General features: G+C 40.1%; 1 protein-coding gene across 1 annotated transcript; it reads left to right on the top strand.

Moving 5' to 3' along the window:
- Positions 1-1164: 1164 nt before the first annotated feature.
- 2610044O15Rik8 (RIKEN cDNA 2610044O15 gene) lies at positions 1165-18857 on the top strand. The gene is made up of 5 exons (NM_153780.3): positions 1165-1306; positions 13261-13387; positions 13607-13667; positions 15060-15109; positions 17462-18857. The coding sequence occupies exons 1-5, from the start codon at positions 1304-1306 to the stop codon at positions 17485-17487; spliced, it is 267 nt and encodes an 88-aa protein (NP_722475.1). The 5' UTR covers positions 1165-1303; the 3' UTR covers positions 17488-18857.
- Positions 18858-19077: the final 220 nt, after the last annotated feature.

Below are 19077 nucleotides of genomic sequence, written 5' to 3'. Positions count from 1 at the left end.
TTCTTCAGAATTCTGGGAAGTACTCAAGATCCACTGAGATATCAAGCAATGTGAACTCAACAAGTCCTTGATTTTTCTACTTTCCCTTGGCAATGAATCTGCTCAGCTATTATTGGACTAGGAGGACCACTGTCTGTAAGACATTCTATTAAATCCCCTTTCTACATACACAGAGAAATTAATCCTATGAGATGAGGTACGTTTTTCTATACTAAGACAACTGTGGTTTTTCTCCACCTTGCCACTGAGGAAGATGTGCTGGCTAACAATAGTGCTCTACTGTTTGTCATGTTTTCTGGTTTTCTCCCAAGGTTGTTTCATACCTTTTTGGTGAAAAGGAGCTGCAGTTTCCCTGAGCCCAGCATGAAGCCACAAAACAAAACTCTTGTTTCCTAAAATCCTCTTTAATGTTAATATCCTGGGCATCCTTCCACCGGTGGGCCAGATTGATACCTGCACTCCAAGTTCAGTAACAGGCTATCAGATACCTTCAAGAAGGGGAAGTGCTGTGAAGAAAGTTCAAGCAAGCTACGAAGGAGGTCATGGTGAGTGCAGGATCACTGCCCACAAAGGGGAGGAGCAGGCGGCTAAAGAGCCTGAGCTGAAATGCTGTGTCCTCTCCCACGGCTTGGAGGATAGGCACAAAAGCTACTGGAGTGCAAGTCAGACCTGAGATCTGGAAAAGGTCTGACCCAGGACTGGAAACTCTATTTAACCTTGAGGAGGGGTAAGACTCACTGGCCAATCAAGGCCCCCAGGCGGACCTGCCAGTCAGACAATGAGGAGGGTTCTTCCGGGTGGCTTGCTGCATGTTTGTTTCGGCTGTGCAGGCTTGAATGGTTCTTTCCGTCCTGATTGGGTGCTGTGAGGGGACCTCAAACAAGCTCCGAAGTTGAGACATGGTGAGTGTGAGATCACTGCCCACAAAGGGGAGAAGCAGGCGGATGGCCGGAGCTGCAACGGTGGGTCCTCTTCCAGGGCTGCATGGGACGAGAGATATCACGAGCAAGATGCCAAACTTGGTGGACAGACACAAATGCTACCGGAATGCAAACCACTCCCGGGATCTGTAAAAGGTCTGGCCCGGGACAGGAAGCACACTTTAACCTAGAGGAGGGGTAAGGCTCACTGGCCAATCAAGGCTCCCCTGCGGAACTGCCAGTCAGACAATGAGGCGGGTTCTTCGGCTGCCTTGCTAGAAATTTGTTTTGGCAGTGCGGGCTTGAATGGTTCTCTGTATCCTGCTTTGAGCGATGTTGTTGGGTGCTTTGAGGGGACCTCAAGTAAGCTCCGTTTTTGAAACATGGTAAGCGCAGGGTTACTGTCTATAATGGGCAGGGGCGGGTGGCTGAGCAGTGCGAGCTGAGGTGGTGGATCTTCTCTGGGCTGGATGCTCCTCACTTGCTAAAACAGGCGGTGAACTCTGAATAACATCAGTATCAGGGCTGAATCTAAAAACATTTGGACTAGGGGCTTGCTTGTAGAAATATCACGAGCAAGATGCCAAACTTGGAGAGCCCTAGTTTCTCTTGAATCTTATATAAGTTTTGCCCTTAGCATTTATCTATTAGGTGTAAGATCCATTTGTAGTTAATTTTGTAGAGCTGTTAAAAGGCATCTCATGTGTTGGATAGCACTCCCATATTAAGCTGAGATGTAGAAGAGTAGAATTGATGATGTAAAGGATTTACCAAGCTTAGGAAATAATGACAGTAAGTAGCATTTAGCTGATGGAGGACTGCATCAAAAACACCCCACAGATTAGTATGATAAGCAGGCCGGTTAGAGACTAGGAAGCTAGGATTCACATGTTTGCTCACCAGGTTTGTCTAAACATCTGGCTCCAAACCATAACAAAGGAGGCAACTGTGTTGTACAACCAGCCACTTGGCACATGCTCATAGCAAAAAGCAGGTCTGTAACAAGCTGCTCAATCTGTCATTAGAGTCACAACCAACATTAAGGACTGGTGTGCCTGAAATCCCCATTTTCTAATTGGGAAAAGCATAGTTCTGCCACATGGGAAAGACTACACTGGTTGACATCCATTTGAGAAGGAAAAACACCTATGTGCTTGCAGACAGGAGCCGAGCATGGTTGTCCTCTGAGAGGCTCTATCAGCAACTGAGACAGATGCAGATACTTACAGCAAACCAATGGACTCCAGTCAGGGACCCCTATGGAAGAGTTAGGGGAATCAAATAACCCAGATCCCTCGTGGTTCACAAAGACTAAGCCATCAACCAAAGAGCATACATGGGCTGGCCCATGGTCCCAGGAACATATGTAGCAGAGGACTGCATTGCCTGTACTGAGTGGGAGACTATACACCTAATCTTGTAGAGACATGATGCCCTAAGGAAGGAGAATGGGGAAGGTGAGGTGGTGGTGGGTGAGTGGATGAGAGGAGTGGAGATGGGGTGATCGAGCATGGTCTCAAAGGCAAAGGGAAGGGGGAATAGGTAAAACATCCTGAGAGGGGGGACCAGATAGTGGTGCAATGTTTGGAATGTAAATAAATAAAACAATTAAGAAGAAATAGAGAGAGAGAGAGAGAGAGAGAGAGAGAGAGAGAGAAAGAAAGAAAGAAAGAAACACTGTTGTATGGAGGGCTAGCCTTATCAAGTAAGTCTTTCCCTAAAGCCCTCATGAATAAAGAATGACAACTCCTTCTCAAATCCAGGAACATACTTGGCAGAGCCAATAATGGACTGGGGCCTAGGCCTTGGGAGCTTTTGCTATGGCTACAATGTATTGAGAATAAAATAGAGCTCCTTTTCTAAAGCCAGGAATATCCTTGGGAGAGCTGGTAATGGTCTGGGGCCAAGGCCTTCATGACAATTTATATCCTCAGAACCCAACTCTTTCTGCCATGTGGGGCTATGGTTATTAGTCGTAAGGCCACTGTAGGCTTGGTCAGTAATGTTCTTTTTTATTTTTTTCTGGTTTTTCGAGACAGGGTTTCTGTGTGTAGCCATGGCTGTCCTGGAACTCACTCTGTAGACCAGGCTGGCCTTGAACTTGAACTTGAAATCCGCCTGCCTCTGCCTCCCAAGTACTGGGATTAAAGGCGTGTACCACCACTGCCCAGGTTAATGTTCTTGAGATAAGGAGTAATCTTGTGCAGCTTCTTAGAAGTCTCCCATTTATTTCCATCTTCCCTCTGTAAGTAGTATACAGGATGCTATTCTTAAGAGCTTTACTTAGCACAAGACATGGCTTCTGCAAGATCTCCCCATCACAACTTTTATTCATTCTTTTTTTTTTTTTTTCTTTTTTTGATTTTTCGAGACAGGGTTTCTCTGTATAGTCCAGGCTGACCTGGAACTCACTCTGTAGACCAGGCTGGCCTCGAACTCAGAAATCCACCTGCCTCTGCCTCCCGAGTGCTGGGATTAAAGGCGTGCGCCACCACGCCTGGCTCTTTTTTTTTTCTTTAAAAACATTATATATATATATGAGATTGCTCTCTTCAGACACACCAGAAGAGGGCATTAGATCCCATTTCAGATGGTTGTGAGCCACCATGTGGTTGCTGGGAATTGAACTCAGGACCTTTGGAAGAGCAGTTGGCATTCTTAACTGCAAAGCCATCTCTCCAGCACACTTTTATACATTCTACCTTCTACTTTTTGGCTTTTTCATCCTCTGGGACCTTGGACTTAGGCCCCTGTCACTGAAGAACCAACCTTTGTATTAGGGCACTGGTGTACTTAAGAAATAGTTTCTGGAATATCTTTGCTGTAAAAAATCTCCCATCTACCTCGTTGACTAGACTTGCGGTCTCCTGTCCCTATTTAAACTGTCCAAACTATAACATGAAGCCTAATCCTAAAAGAGCATTAGACAGAGCTGAGTTTGGGCTATCATTATAGAGATTTTTTAAAAAGTAATCTTTAATTTTGTATAGAGTGATTTCTCCCTGGGAAGGCATGTTAAGTCTAAGACAACTGTATTTTCAGCCTTTAAGAAAGATGTTTCCAAAAAAAGCTTTGTTGACTCAGGTCACCTTGCTGCCGGTCTGTTGCTCCCCGTGGAAATGACCTTGCTTGCCTCTTGATTAAACTTCCTAAATTCTTTAGTTAAAAGGCTGTACCCCAAGAGAGTTTTAAAATCACCCATTGGAGTCATGTAGTGAACTGCCCATTGCAGCAACAGGAAAAGGATGTGCATGTGAAGCATGGCTTCTGCCTTCAGACCAGAACATGAGGAACTGTGTGCACTGCACAGTGAAATAGTATAGGCAATAGCTACATCACAGATTAAAGTTTAAGGGGGTCAGCTGCAGGGGGCACCATTATGAAGAAAGATCTGATACAAGCAGGATGAGTGATTGTGTAATTTCCTAGCATGTATTAATTCATGTATGTGAAAAAAACAGAGCAGATTGCAGGGGTGAATAATTTGGGTATGTTGACTTGAGCCAGTGAATATTGAATTACCAATGTTGTCCTGTGGAGGTATGTGGAATGCTCACTGCTACAGTTAAGTCAGCTCAGAAATTTGAGCCATAAACCATTGGCTGTGCTGTGTTTGTCAGCAGTAACATTGCACATAGGAACAAGGTCTTATTAGTGCCATTCTCTCTACCAGGTATGTCTGCTCTTTTTCAAAGTTAGTATACCTATGTGTTTTTTCAAGTATATTTATCTTTTTAAAAAGTTAATTGCTGGTATTACTTTTTGAATTTTATTTTCTTTATGTATAACAGCTGTAATCTCTTGTTTGTTTCTATTCTCCAAAGTTTCCTCATCATTAAAAATTTCATTCCTTTTGCTCAGAGGCTTTGATATTTGTTTCTGTTTAGAGCAGTGTATTCGTAGCTGAGACTTTGGTCATTATATGTAGTTAAGACTTGCTTTGAAGACCTAATCCTGGGTCTGCTGCACTGTGACTTCAGGAGAGTCATACACCTTTCAGGCTGGGCCCTATTGCTCAGTGTGAAGGAAAAGGCATTAGTGAATGACAGTCCTCTATCCTCTATGGCTTTTTTTGAGAATTACAGCTAAAGAGGGACCTGTGTAACAATTGAATTCATCGACCAGTTTTGAAGTTGGTGAAGTCACAGCACAGAAAGGCTGTGGAGGAAAGAAAGTGGGAGTTTTCCTGTTTTGACAGTAGAAAGACATTAGGTTGTGTGCACAGAGAGAGAAGGGAAGGGAAAGAGCAAGAGGAGACCACAATGTCTGGATCATATAGGAAAGAGCCTCTGGGAGAAGGCAGCCCAGACTCTGGGCTGGAAAGTTCAAAGTTGGGGGCAGGTTATGCCAGACAGGGACTGACGGGTGCTGGGAAAACCTGGAGGCCAGGTCTGCTTTGATATGTAAAGTGTATACCTCAGTCCCTTGTCTAGAACTCTTGATCTGGTTCACCCTCTACCCTGTACCCTCTCTGCTTACTTAGCTTGGGTCATCCCCACTCTGAAGTTTCCCAGATGTCCCCATGTCTTGCTATATTCTCCCTTTTATCAATAATAAAATTTCTCCTAAACCATAACTAGGAGAAACCATGTCTTTTCCTTTTCATTTCTTTCTTTTCACTCACCTCCCATTGACCACTTCTTGTTTTCAAATTAATGGCCACATTTTGCTTTAATTGTTGTTACTGTTTGATTTAACAGAAGTTTGGCTCTAGGACTTCCCAGCTATGAGGTAGAGATGGCTCCACTGGATATTGAGTATGTAATGGAATGTACATACAAAGGACCCTGTGCCTTGGAAGAGTAACAGGAAGTCCTCTGGGAGACTGGAACGTTCTACTAAAATTCAGATTTCCCAGAGTAGGGCTCTGTCTGTTCCTAGGGTGGAAAGGCAGAACTAGGAAGGCCTCAGCTGTTTGAGTCATTTGATTTCTGATCCCCTAGTAGATCTCTCTGTCCTGAGGCCTAGCTTGGTTGTCTAAGCTAATGAGGGACTTTGGGCAGGCCTAGCAATCAGGAGCACCAGTGGGAGGTAGCTTTCAGGTTCTTTCAAGGATTGTCCTGATGTAGGTGTAGAGAGCAGTGAGGGAGACCATGAGCCATTCCAGACCAGGAAGAGCATGTCTGCTGAGTCTTATCTGCTTGGACTGAGATGGCCTGTGGGTGGGACTGTGGTTCAGTTGGTCCATGTGGTGGCTTGGGCAGAGGCCTGTGGCCTCTTACCTTACCTGAGTGTGTATTTCCTGGATGAGTGGGTGAAAAGGGGGATGGGATGAGATGAGATGTGACAGGAAGACACTGAAGCCGTGGAAGTTGAAAGACCTGGTGCTTATAATATCACTTTCCAGTGTGCACACAGAAGCATTGCTTTTGGTGTGCAGTAGAAGACAGATTGGAAAATTGAAGGTCTAGTTTCTAGAAGTTTTGAATTCATTTCTCATTCATTTTTGTATGACAACTTTTATAAATAGTTTTGAAAGTGGTATAAAGGAGGTGATGGGGATCATCCTTTAGTAATACTTGATCAGAATCTTTTTACTTTTCCACTAATACTATGTACCTTGGCATGATTCAAGGAAATTCAATTTCAGGGTACAAAAGGAGTTTCTGAGATGCAGAGGTTTCCTAGATATGCATGGTGTTGGGTAGGTGGATAGGTGATATACTTGAGGTAAAATTGCGCATACTTACATTCATATAACATCATTAGCTACCACAAACAACCAGGAAACCATGTTCTCTATGCATTCTTATTATCCCATGTTTATGTGTGAGTACAGAATACAGAGTTCTCATAAAATGACAGAATTGCAATGGATCCCAGAAATCTCAGCATATTTTCCAGGCACTTGAAATTAATTTAAAGAAGTATTAGACTTCTCCTGGTTGTTGCAGTTAGATTCATGGTGGCCTAAATTATAAAATAACCTAACTTTTCATTAGTAGATGACAAGCTGGGTGCCTCAGGAGGATACTGAGGTGAATAAATGAAGACAATAGCAATGCTTAAAGGATTATACACTTATAAAGGATTATACTCTCACAGTCAGTGCTGTATCCATTACAAAACAGCATGTAATTACAGCTTAGGCACTGTCAATCTGCCCAATTCTTTTTCCCATCTGATTTTAATCTTTAATGCACTCTCATTTGGCAGATGAGTATGAGAGTTTCAGCCATCTTGTCTACACTACTGGTAACAATAGAAAATGAAGGGCAGAAAGAACACAAAATCTAGCTGAAAAAAATCACCTTCAGAGGGTTGTTATAACATTTTTTTTTTGGTTGGTATGTGAATTGTTTTGTATAAGAGTTGTTTCAGAGATGATAAGCAAATGTGCTATTATAGGACATAAAGATGCAGAAAGTTGCTTTATTTGGATGGTGTGGGAGCTTTCTGCTAATGAACCATATTGTATGAAAAAGTAAAAAGGGCATTAAGAAGCAGACTGTTTTGTTTGAATTTAAAGAATGTCAGTAAATTATAGTTAAATAAAAATGTCTTTGACAAGTGTCTCCACTTTTTTTTTTATGATCAAAAAGCTAAATTGATGTGGTGACACTTTGATTCTTGTTTTGGAGAATGTGTTTAGACATTTAGTATTTTTATATATCAGTTTGTATATGTTTAATATAATATAAAATTAATGTGGAAATACTATATGACATTACATATGTAGTTCAATTTTTAAAAATACTTGTTTAAACATTAGTTTTCCTTAAAGATAAGCAAGGCTAGTCTTTTGGAATGAAATGAGCAGGAAACTCTGTAATTCTATAATTCAAAGTCAATAGAACTAATACAAGAGTGACCTGGGCTTGTTTCCTGTGTGATACAGATTTTACATTGCTGAGAGCAAAACTTCTGATTTAACAGCGCCCAAGAATGAGCTTGTCATAAACTCCTGTGTGATGCTCACCTTCTAAAGAGACAGAATGAGAACTGTATCTGTCAAAGTCATTCCTTTCCGGTCTTCCCTATTTTGCTTCTCTATGTTCATTATTGCTTCTCTTCTTTGCATTTACAATTAGGAAGAATTGAATTAATGTTTTTAAATTGGAATAAATTCTTCTCTCATACAGTGTATACTGACCACTGTTTTTCGTCCCTCTAATCCTCATAAGTCGAGCCTACCTTCCCTCTTCCCCAGATCCACTCTCCCTGCTCCATTTCCTCTTCAGAAAAGAACAAACCTCCAAGAGTAGACAGCCAAAAAAGACCAAACAAGATACAAAACAAAAGGCAATAGACCTCATACTGAGTCTGGAAAAGGCAACTCAATAGGAAGAAAAGAGTTTCAAGAGCAGTTGAGGGAGTCAGAGCTACATCTGTTCTCACTGTTAGGATTCCCACACAAACACCAAGCTAACAGCCATAAACATACTAGCAGAGGACTTGGTAGAGACCCATGCACACCCCATGCTTGCCATTTTAGTCTGTGTGAAATTTTTGGCCATCCAGGTTGTGTAAGACTTGAGTTTCCTCTCCTGGTATGGGCTTCAAGTTAAAGCAACCATTGGTTCCAGACTCCAAAGAGTTTGCACTTTGCCCCTGCTCATCCTGCAGGCAGGACAGATTTTACATGGAGGGTTTTGTAGGTGGGTTGGTGTCCAGGATTCTCTTTCTGTAGCCTATAGAGTGCCTTTTCATCCCAAAGAGACTAGAAAACTGGAGTTGCAGTCTCCAAACTTCCAAACCTGTTTGTATTCAGTGTTGTTTAGGGATCCCCATGGTATCTTCTCTGCCAACACTTCAACTGAATATAACCCAGTTCTCCTACTGAAGCCCTGCCCGGCCACAAAAGATGGCCAGTCTTTGTATTCTCCATTACTAGGAGTCCTCACTAAGGTCACCCTCATAGATTCCAGGAAGTTAGCAGTACACTAGGTTTCTATACTCACTCGCAAGTGCCCCATAATTCTAGTTGTTCTCCCTGCACTGGACTCCCTCTTACTTTGTCCCTGTTCATCTTTAGTCCGCCCACAGAACCTATTCTAGTTCCCTTTCCAGGGAGATCCATTCTTATCTCCTGTAGCCCTCCTCTTTACCTATCCTCTCCGGGTCTGTGGAGTATAGCTTGATTATCATTTACCTAACAATTGATATCCATTTTTAAATCAATGCATTCCATATTTGTTTTTCTGGGTCTTGTTTCCCTAACTTAAGGTGATTATTTTTCTTGTATATTTCATGGAGTTTTTTATTTGTCTGTGGTGTCCAATCTTTGTCTGTGAATCTCTGCATCTGTTTCAGTCAGCTGCTATGTAGGCTCCTGACTGCATATATAAAAGTATTCTGAATAATATCAGGGATTAATGCTTGCCCATGGGATGAGTTTCGAGTTGTGAAAGGTATAGGTTGACTCTTCCCTTAGTGTCTGCTCCATCTTTGTGCTTGCATTTCTTTTTTTCTTTTCTTTTTTTAAAGATTTATTTATTATATGTAAGTACACTGTAGCTATTTTCAGACATCCCAGAAGAGGGCATCAGATCTCATTATGGGTGGTTGTGAGCCACCATGTGGTTGCTGGGATTTAAACTCAGGACTTTTGGAAGAGCAGTCAGTGTTCTTAACTGCTGAGCCATCTCTCCAGCCCCTGTGCCTGCATTTCTTGTTAGAGGACAAATTTTGGGTAGAAAGTTTTATGGTCCAAGTGGTGTCCTTAAATCTCCACTGGCTATCAATCCTGGCTGCAGGAAGTAGCCTCTTCACATTCCACATCCCACTCCTATGCATCTCAGCTCATTTCACCCCCATAGACTCCTGGGTGCCTTTTATATCCATGCTCTCCTTCACATGCTAAAGATGTTCCTACATCCCCTGCCCCCCTTCCCCCAACACCAGCTGCAGATTTCCTGGTTCTATGGCCCTCTATCCTGTCTCTCACCACAACTGTTCCCCCTTCCCATTTCCAATCCTGCTTCCCACCAAGTTCCCACTCCCTGTCTGCCTCCTATGACTGTTTTATTTTGCCTTCTGAAGGAGATTCAACCATGCTCACTTGGGTTAGCTTTTTTGGGTCTGGAATGTAGCATGGATAACCTGTACTTTATGGTTAATAGTTACTTGTGAGTGAGTACATACATGCATGTCCTTTTGGGTCTGGATTACTTCACTCAGGATGATATTTTTTAGTTCTGTTCATGTGCTTACAAGTTTCATGATATCCTTGTTTTTAATAGCTGAATATTATTCCATTTTTAAAAATGAACCACATTTTCTGTATCCACTGCTCTGTTGAGGGACATCTGGGTTGTTTCCAGTTTCCAGCTATTATGAATAGAACTGCTGTGAACATAGTAAAGCACATGCCATTGTTGGTATACGACTAAAAAGGTGCCCTAAGGGTAACACTCCCTCCTGTTCAGCTTGAATTAATGGAAGGAGTAGACAAAGTGATTCCTAGTCACTGGAAGGAACTTGAAATAAAACCTCCCAACTGTGGTCCAAGCATGGTAGAGTTGATCAACTTAGAAGCCAAACATGACAGAATCACCCATATTGTGCTGGTACTGGAAACTGAACAATAAAAAATTCAAGGTTATGAATACTTCCTCTATGGTTTCAGTTCAGCACTATTCTAACCATCTTTTGGCAGAGTCAGAGCCCCAGTGAAGATTCTGTGAGAGTTCGTTGTTTGAAATTGTGAGGATGAAGATTGAGTTGCATTTTGTGAACAAAAATGTTGAAATACCTAAGGCATTGAGAAAACTGTCATGCAGAGATGCACACAGGGAAAGAAAGTGCCCAAACTGAGATATTCATGAGAAGTTACAGGAATTGGTCCACCTAAGCCCTTAGAAAGTGAAGTCCAATGTATCTCAAACAAAGGAATATGATTTGGTGTTTGCCCTGCTATGTTTCTTGCCTTGGTTCCAATTTCCCCTCCCTATGTGCACATGCCTATCAATTGGAATGGGAAGGGGTATTCTGTGCCATTGTATGTTGGAAAGATATAACTTGTGTTCTGATTTTAAAAGAAGTGGCGATCAAGAAATTTCCCTGAGTGTCAGAAGAGACTTTGAACATTTGAACAGTGTAGTAGACTATTAGGATCATTGAAGTTACACCGAATGCAGTGAATATGAGCCTATAGTACCCAGGGTCAGAATGTAGTTGATTGAAACAAAATGTTCCTAGATAAGTTGATATCTTTGAATACTTGTCTGTCCTTCGTGGCTTTCTTTGGTGAGCTTATAGACTCTTTTAGGAGGACCCTTTCCAGATTTTTTATTAGGGGATAGGATTTATCTGTCTGTAGACTCAACAGATTTCTTTCTTTCTTTTTTATGTTTTGTTTCTCCAATAATTTATATATTCACTGTCTTCCTAATCACTGTTCCCACTCCAGATCACCCCCCTCATAGAGTCCCTGTCCCCAATCCCCTCTGTTTCTCCTTTGAGTGGCTGTGGGCCCTCCTGCATGTCCCCCAATCATGGCGCATTAAGTGTCTGTTGGGTTAGGTGCATTCTTTCCCACTAAGGCCAGACATGAGAACAGTTTCCAAAGATAGTCAAGAACTGTAGGGGCAGCCTCTACTCCAGTTGTTGGGAGACCCACATGAAGTCTGAGCTTTAAATCTGCTACATATGTGCCAGGAACCTTTAGTCCAGCCTTTGGTTGGTGGCTCAGCCTCTGAGAGTCCCCAAGGGTCCAGGTTAATTGTGTCTGTTGCTCTTTCTGTTGAGTTCCTGCCCTGCTCACTTTCATAGGAGTCCCCAAGGTCCATTCAATATTTGGCTATGGATCTCTGCATCTGTTTTAGTCAGCTGCTGGCTGGAGCCTCTTATGCTAAGGTCCTGTCTGCAAGCAAAACAAAGTATCCTTAATGTCAATGATTGGTGCTTGCCCATAGGTGGCTCTCAAGTTGGGTGAGTTATCATTAGCTATTCCCTCAGTCTCTGCTCCATCTTTGCCCCTGCATTTCTTTTAAGACAGAACAAATTTTGTTCTTTGTGGCTACTGTGTCATGGTTGAAACTGATCATTCAGCTTTCTTCTCATGCTCTCATACATTCACCATTTGAACTTTGTCCCTAAATCACATAAGATACTGTAGAAGCATTTGCTATTCAATACTAAGCCATTTTGCAAACCTGGAAGTTTCTTTTTTATTTTTAATTTTATTCCTTTTGTTTTTGTTTTTCAAGACAAGGTTTCTCCGTGTAGCCTTTCCTCTTCTGAAGGGGATTAGATGTGGACCGACATGCTTGCCTGATTTTGTTTTTTATATTATTAGCTTATGTGCTTGGAATGTAGGTTTTTGTACATGCAAGCGTATGCTGTTGTGCAGATGTTCATCCATATCTTGAATGTTGATGTTTGGCCAAGAATATACAGACTATATTCTATTTCTCAGGATGGCATGTGTTCATGACATCAATACTATCCAAGGCTTCAGAGTCATTGGATTATAGGTGTGTGACATTTTTTTCTACCTATTGAATTTTTCCAAAGAGTATGAGGTTTTTTGCCAGTGTGCATGAATATGAATATCATGTGTGTCTCATCTTTACTGTTGTCAGATGAACACGTTGTGCCTCAGAACACTTAAACTCATGTAAATACTGGCAATTGACCCCTTTATATGGAAGACCAGTAAGAGCTTTCCACTGCTGAGCCATCTCCCTTGCCCTATGTTGCTCATTTATAATCAACATTTATGTTACTAGTATTTTCATCTGTCCATTTGTAACTGTTTAAACATGCATTCTCTTTTTTAAAATTTTATTTATGTTTCAGTTTAAATTCCGGCACTTCAGGTTTCTGCCAGATGACTACAGAACTGTAGTGAATGTATAATTTTTTTGTAGGAACTTCAGTAAAGATCTCTGAATTCTTTCTATGTTTTTTTGTTGGCTTGATTGCATTTTGCAGGGGAATGAGGGTCTTAAGACGTACCTCTTGCTGTCCTGGAACTCATTGAGTAACCTAGGCTGGTATGGAACTCAATGACATACACCTGTCTGTGCCTCTGGGATTAAAGCCATGAGCAAACATACCCAGCTTGCCATCATTTTTGTACTTTGTGATTGTTCATACAATTTTTCTGATGTGTGCTTAATAATGTTGATCTGTTTGCCTCTCTCTTTCTCCCTCTATCAATTGTAATTTGTCTTGCAAGGCTATATCCTATTCAAAGGGTTCAGAAGTGATACAGGTGAACACATAATTCAGTTTCATTCTAAAATAGCTTGCTGATTAGATTATAACTTTGTGTCAGGAAATAAGTGGAGGAAGCACCAGAATTATGTGAATATATTGTCAAGGGAGCATATATTTATTTTATAGTGATGTTAGTATTATGCTTTGTGTTGTATACATGTATGGGATATTTTAGGATGCAGTGACTTATGATGATGTGCATATGAACTTCACTGAGGAAGAGTGGGATTTGCTGGATTCTTCCCAGAAAAGACTCTATGAAGAGGTGATGTTGGAGACCTACCAGAATCTCACTGATATAGGTAAGACTGTAAATTTTCTTTTGCTTTTCAAAATAAGGGAACAAATGTTTCTTTGTTATTGATCTTATGTTATTTCAGTTGAAAATGAGGAAGAATGAGCTGAGTAAATCAGGTTCACGGAATGTTCACAGTTTTCACAGTACTGTGAAAATTCACTGTAACTTGAATTTTGTCTAATTTCTAATACTATATCATTCATTTTCTGGTATTGCGTTTTAGGCTATAATTGGCAAGACCATCATATTGAAGAACATTGTCAAAGTTCTAGAAGACATGAAAGGTAATTTTCTTGTGCAAGCTGATACAAATACAACTCTGAGGAAATTTTAGTATTTCTTAGAAGCTCTAAAGAAAAACAAGAGTGTAAAATATCAGTCCTTTAAGTGTAGCTATGATTATAATATTTTCATAGAACCATGTACCTCAATGTCAGTTACCTGATTTGTGTTTACAAGGTATTCAAGAAAAAAGATAAGGGTACAGTAACTTAACCAATATCTTTATTTGATTTGTAGCTGCATTAGAGCTATGCTGTAGAACTACCAATCGTTCAGTCTCATAACACTTAGATATTGCAAAAGGTATACACATTGAATAGGTTATAGCTCCAAAAACCTATTTTTTAAAAGAGTGCATGCCCCATACCTCACTTCACATATCCTTTTTTTTTTAAGAACTATTTTTTATGTATAAGAGTACACTAAAGGTGTTTTCAGACACACCAGAAGAGGGCATCAGATCCCATTACAGATGATTGTGAGCAACCATGTGGTTGTTGGGAGTCAAACTCAGGACCTCTGGAAGAGCAGTCAGTGCTCTTAACCACTGAGCCATCTTTCCAACTCCCATCCAAAATCTTCTAATAAGCAAATAGTCCATGGTAAAGTTGGTGATACTCATATACTTGTAGTGACATTGCTAAGTTTATTGAGAGGGCAATTTATGAGAGTCAAGAATGTTGTCATGGAGAAACCTTAATCCATATTCCACATGTCTATGAGGAGCAAAATGCCAAACTGTGTGAATGCAGTGTGGAAACTTTTCATTTGTTATTCTTCTTTTAATACGTATATCATGTGTCACAATGGATAAAAGCCATGTAAACATAGGAAAATTGAAAGAAGCAATTTCCCTGTCTCTGTCTCAGAACAATGAGAAGATATGTAGTATTCTTATTCTGCCTTTGGTAGACAATCTGAATATGATACAAGTTTGCAGTTACTTGGTTTTCTGAGTTTACTGGGACAATGCCCAAAGTCAAACTGCAGAAAATCCCTAAGGTACTAGGTTTTTGGCAATTATTCTCTTTGTCCTGGTTCACTTTGCAAATGTGGTTTGACTCATACTATATGAAAAATTATAAATGCAGTCAGTGTGGTAAAGCTTTGACTTGTTCCATTGATCTTCAGACATGCAAAATACATCATAAAAAATCTCATATATAAAAAGGATGTTATAAATGTGAGTCATGTAATAAATGCTCTTACCATGATGGATATCTTCAAAGGTGTAAAACAACCCATAATGAGGGGGAACACTATGAATATAAACAAAGTGATAAAACCTTAATATCTGATTCATCTTTACCACTAGACCAAATTGTAAAATTCATATAGACTGTTAAAATGTTTAAATATGTTAAAGCTTTCACATGTGCCAATTATCGTTGCAGGCATGAAAGAAGTCATATTGGAGAGAAACCCTATGAACGTAATCAATGTGGTAAAGCCTTTGAACGTTACAATCATCTCCAAATACATAAGAGAACACATACTAGACAGAAACCTTATGAATGTAATCAATGTGGTAAAGTCTTGTCATGTCACAGAAGTCTTCAATATCATAAAAGAACACATACTGGAGAGAAAACTTGTGAATGTAATCAATGTGGTAAAGCTTTTATAAGACCCACTCAACTCCAAACACATAAAAGAACACATTCTGGAGAGAAACCGTATGAATGTAATCAGTGTGGTAAAGCCTTTGCGGTTCAGTATAATTTCCAAAAGCATAAAAGAATACATACTGGAGAGAAACCTTATCAATGTAATCAATGTGATAAAGCCTTTTCACAAAATTGTAGTCTTCAATATCATAAAAGAACACATACTGGAGAGAAACCTTATGAGTGTAATCAATGTGGTAAAGCCTTTGCATTTCAGTCTAGTCTCCAATATCATAAAAGAAAACATACTGGAGAGAAACCTTATCAATGTAATCAATGTGGTAAAGCCTTTGCACATCACTCTAGTCTCCAATATCATAAAATAAAGCATACTGGGGAGAAACCTTGTGAATGTACTCAATGTGGTAAAGCTTTTGCAAGACCTAATGAACTCCAAAACCATAAAAGAACACATACCGGAGAGAAACCTCATGAGTGTAATCAATGTGGTAAAGCCTTTGCAGTTCAGTATAATCTCCAAAAGCATAAAAGAATACATACTGGAGAGAAACCTTATCAGTGTAATCAATGTGATAAAGCCTTTTCACAAAAGAGTAATCTTCAATATCATAAAAGAACACATACTGGAGAGAAACCCTATGAGTGTAATCAATGTGGTAAAGCCTTTACAGCGCACTGTAGTCTTCAAATACATAAAAGAATGCATACTGGAGAGAAACCTTATCAATGTAATCAATGTGGTAAAACCTTTGTACATCACACTAGTCTCCAATATCATAAAAGAATACATTTTAGAAAGAAACCTTAGAATGCAATCAATGTTGTAAAGACTTTGTAAGACTAATCTCTAAAGACATAAAAGAACATATACTGGACAGAAACCTTATGAATGTAATCAATGTGGTAAAGCATTTAAAAGTCACAGTCATCTACAACAACATAAAAGAACACATAGAGGAAAGAAACCTGGTTATTGTTTACATATTGATATAAGGAGATACAAGTATGTTTCAAATTGACAAGGAATGGATTGTGATTGCTACTCTTGGTTTTCAATATAAGATATAAAATGGAAAGCATAGGTCCAGGCATGGTGGTACATACCCTTAAACCCTAGGAGATGAGCATCAAGCAGATCTCCGAGTTCAAGTCCATCCGGATACAGAACAAGTTGCAGATGAAGAAAAGCTTAGGTCTAGGCCTATGGATACAGAGCCTTGCAGATCTCTGAATTCAGGACAGTCAAGCTGAGGCAGTAAAGGAGTTGGAGAAGAGAAAGCTGGTGATAGTGTAATAGAAGGGGCCATGTCCCAGGCCCAGCAAGCAGCATAACTCAGCAGCTTTGTCCATTTGGCTCTGGCTTTAGAAGCAAAAATAGAAGGGGCTACTGGAAAAATTGATGCTTGTTAGCTGTAGCTAAGAGATTAGAAGTGATGAAGAAGAGACCAGCATCACTGAGGTGAAATCTTCTAGGAAGTGTTTTCTGAGAGGACAAAGAAGCTGTGTTCCAGAGATAGCCAACATTGTACCTTGTGTTGCAGTTGAACTTCGTCACATGTAAGAATCACCCAGGTGGTACTGGTTTTGAAGGCATGAAGGTGTCATGCAGAGGCTTGGCACCAGGAAGGGAGCATAAGTGAGGCTATCAGTGAAGCCTAGTTGCAACAGAAGAACCCAGCATATTGAAGATGCCAGTCCCATGGGTTGAGCAGGACAAACAGCAGCAGCAGTAGAGTGGAGTCAACTAGAGCTTAGAGTGATACAGAGGGCAGAGCTGGAGAAGTGACCCAATCTCTTTGGAGGAGTGCAGAAGATCATGTGTGGATCCTAGACACTGGAACAAGAAACTGTAAATCTGAGATTGCCTCAGAGACCCCAAGATCTTTGAGATGCCAGAACTCTGGGGTACCTGCTCAGGAAAACTGAATAAAACTGGTTTCAGGGAATAAAACTAGCCAAAGAGAAAGAATTGTACTGCAGTGAACAAAGCAGAAAGGAGTTGGAGATCTGAAGAACGCTTTAACATAAGATATGGAGACACAGAGTTTGGAGATTTCCCAGCTGGCTTTTGGTCTTGTTTTGGTCCAGTATTTCCTCACAATATCATTTAGGAATGGTGAAGTATATCTTGTGCAGTTGGAATTATGTTTTTTCATTTTCTTTTTTAGGGGATTACAGTTACATGATTGGATGACTCTCAGAAGAGACTTTGAACTTTGGAATTTTAATATTTTTGAGACTGGTATAGATGATGGGGACTTTTAAAGTTGGACCTCATGTATTTTTCATTATGCTATGTTTAAGTATGGTCCCCATATATTCCTGTACTCCAACAAGCTTATGGGGGCCAGGTAGTGGAATGTGGGAGTTTAAATATGTTTGTCACAGGGAGTAGCTCTATTCAGAGGAGTGACCATGTTGGAGGAAGTGGATCACTCTGGTGGTAGGCTTTGAAGCTCTACCCAGTGCAGAACAGACCCTCCTGGTAGGCCCCTGAAAGACAGTCTCTTCCTGGATGCCTTTGGATCAAAATGCAGAACTCTCAACTCCTTGTCTGCCTGCATGTTGCCATGCTTCCTGCTATGATGAAAATGGACTAAGCCTCTGAAACTGTAAGCCAGCCCCAATTAAAGGTTTGCTTTTATGAGAGTTGCCTTGGCCATGATGTCTATTCCTAGCAATGGAAATGCTAGGACAGAAACCCTGTGAGTGTATTTAATATGGTGAAGCCTTTGCACAATTCTGTAGGCTTCATCATCATGAAAGAATATCTACTGGAGAGAAACCTTTTGAATGTATTCACTATGGTTAAGCTTCTTACTATGGTTAAGAAGGAATGACTTTGACAGATACAGTTATCATTCTTTCAATTTAGAAGGTAAGCATCACACAGGAGTTTATGACAAGCTCATTCTTGGGCACTGTCTACATCTGTTAAATCAGAAGTTTTGCTCTCAGCAATGTAAAATCTGTATCATGCAGGAAACAAGCCCAGGTCACTTTCTTGTATTAGTTCTCATGACTTTGGATTATGGAATTACAGAGTTTCCTGCTCGTTTAATTCAAAAGGAGTTGTCTAGCTTCTCTTTAAGGAAAACTGAGGTTTAAATAACTATATAAATAATAGAAATACGTATGTAATGTTATACAGCATTGCTACATTAATTTTATATGAAACATACACAACGTGATACATCAAAATGTTAAATGTATAAACCTGTTCTCCAAAGCAAAAATAAAAGGGTCACCATCTAAGTAAGGCTGGTTATTTGATCAGAATAAACTGAAGATGAGTCACCTGTCATCCATTGCTATCATCTTCCTTCATTCAGCTTAGTGTCCTCCTGAGGCACCCAGCTTGTCATCTACTAATGAGAAGTTAGGTTATTTTATAATTTAGGCCACTATGAATCTTAACTACAACAAGCATGAGAATTCTGATACTTCTTTAAATTAATTCCAAGTGCATGGAAAATGTATGGAGGCCATTTCTGGGATTCCTAGCAATTTTGTCATTTTATGAGAACTCTGTATACTGTACTCACACATAAACAGTAGAATAAGAATGAACAGAAAATATGGTTCTCTTTTTTTTTTCAGTAGGTAATGATGTTCTGTGGATGTAGATAATATGTCCAAACGCATCAGATATATACACTATTTACATGCCATTTTACCAAAAGTATAACCACACAACACTGTTTCACTAATTTTAATTGATATCTGTAGAGAATCCCAATGTCTGCCATCAAAATTTGTTTTTGTATGATAATAAGCAGTTGCA

Source organism: Mus musculus, chromosome 8 (assembly GCF_000001635.26).
Source record: "Mus musculus strain C57BL/6J chromosome 8, GRCm38.p6 C57BL/6J".
In the NCBI taxonomy this organism is placed as follows: Eukaryota; Metazoa; Chordata; class Mammalia; order Rodentia; family Muridae; genus Mus; species Mus musculus.
The sequence above is the reverse complement of the archived record's forward strand: the minus strand, read 5'-3'. Positions and strand labels throughout refer to the sequence as shown.

Bases quoted from the DNA above. Each gene is read 5' to 3' on its own strand.
- 2610044O15Rik8 (NM_153780.3), top strand. The intron at 13,388-13,606 runs GTAAGACTGTAA...ATTGCGTTTTAG, and splicing joins CCAGAATCTCACTGATATAG to GCTATAATTGGCAAGACCAT. The intron at 13,668-15,059 runs GTAATTTTCTTG...TTATCGTTGCAG, and splicing joins AGTTCTAGAAGACATGAAAG to GCATGAAAGAAGTCATATTG.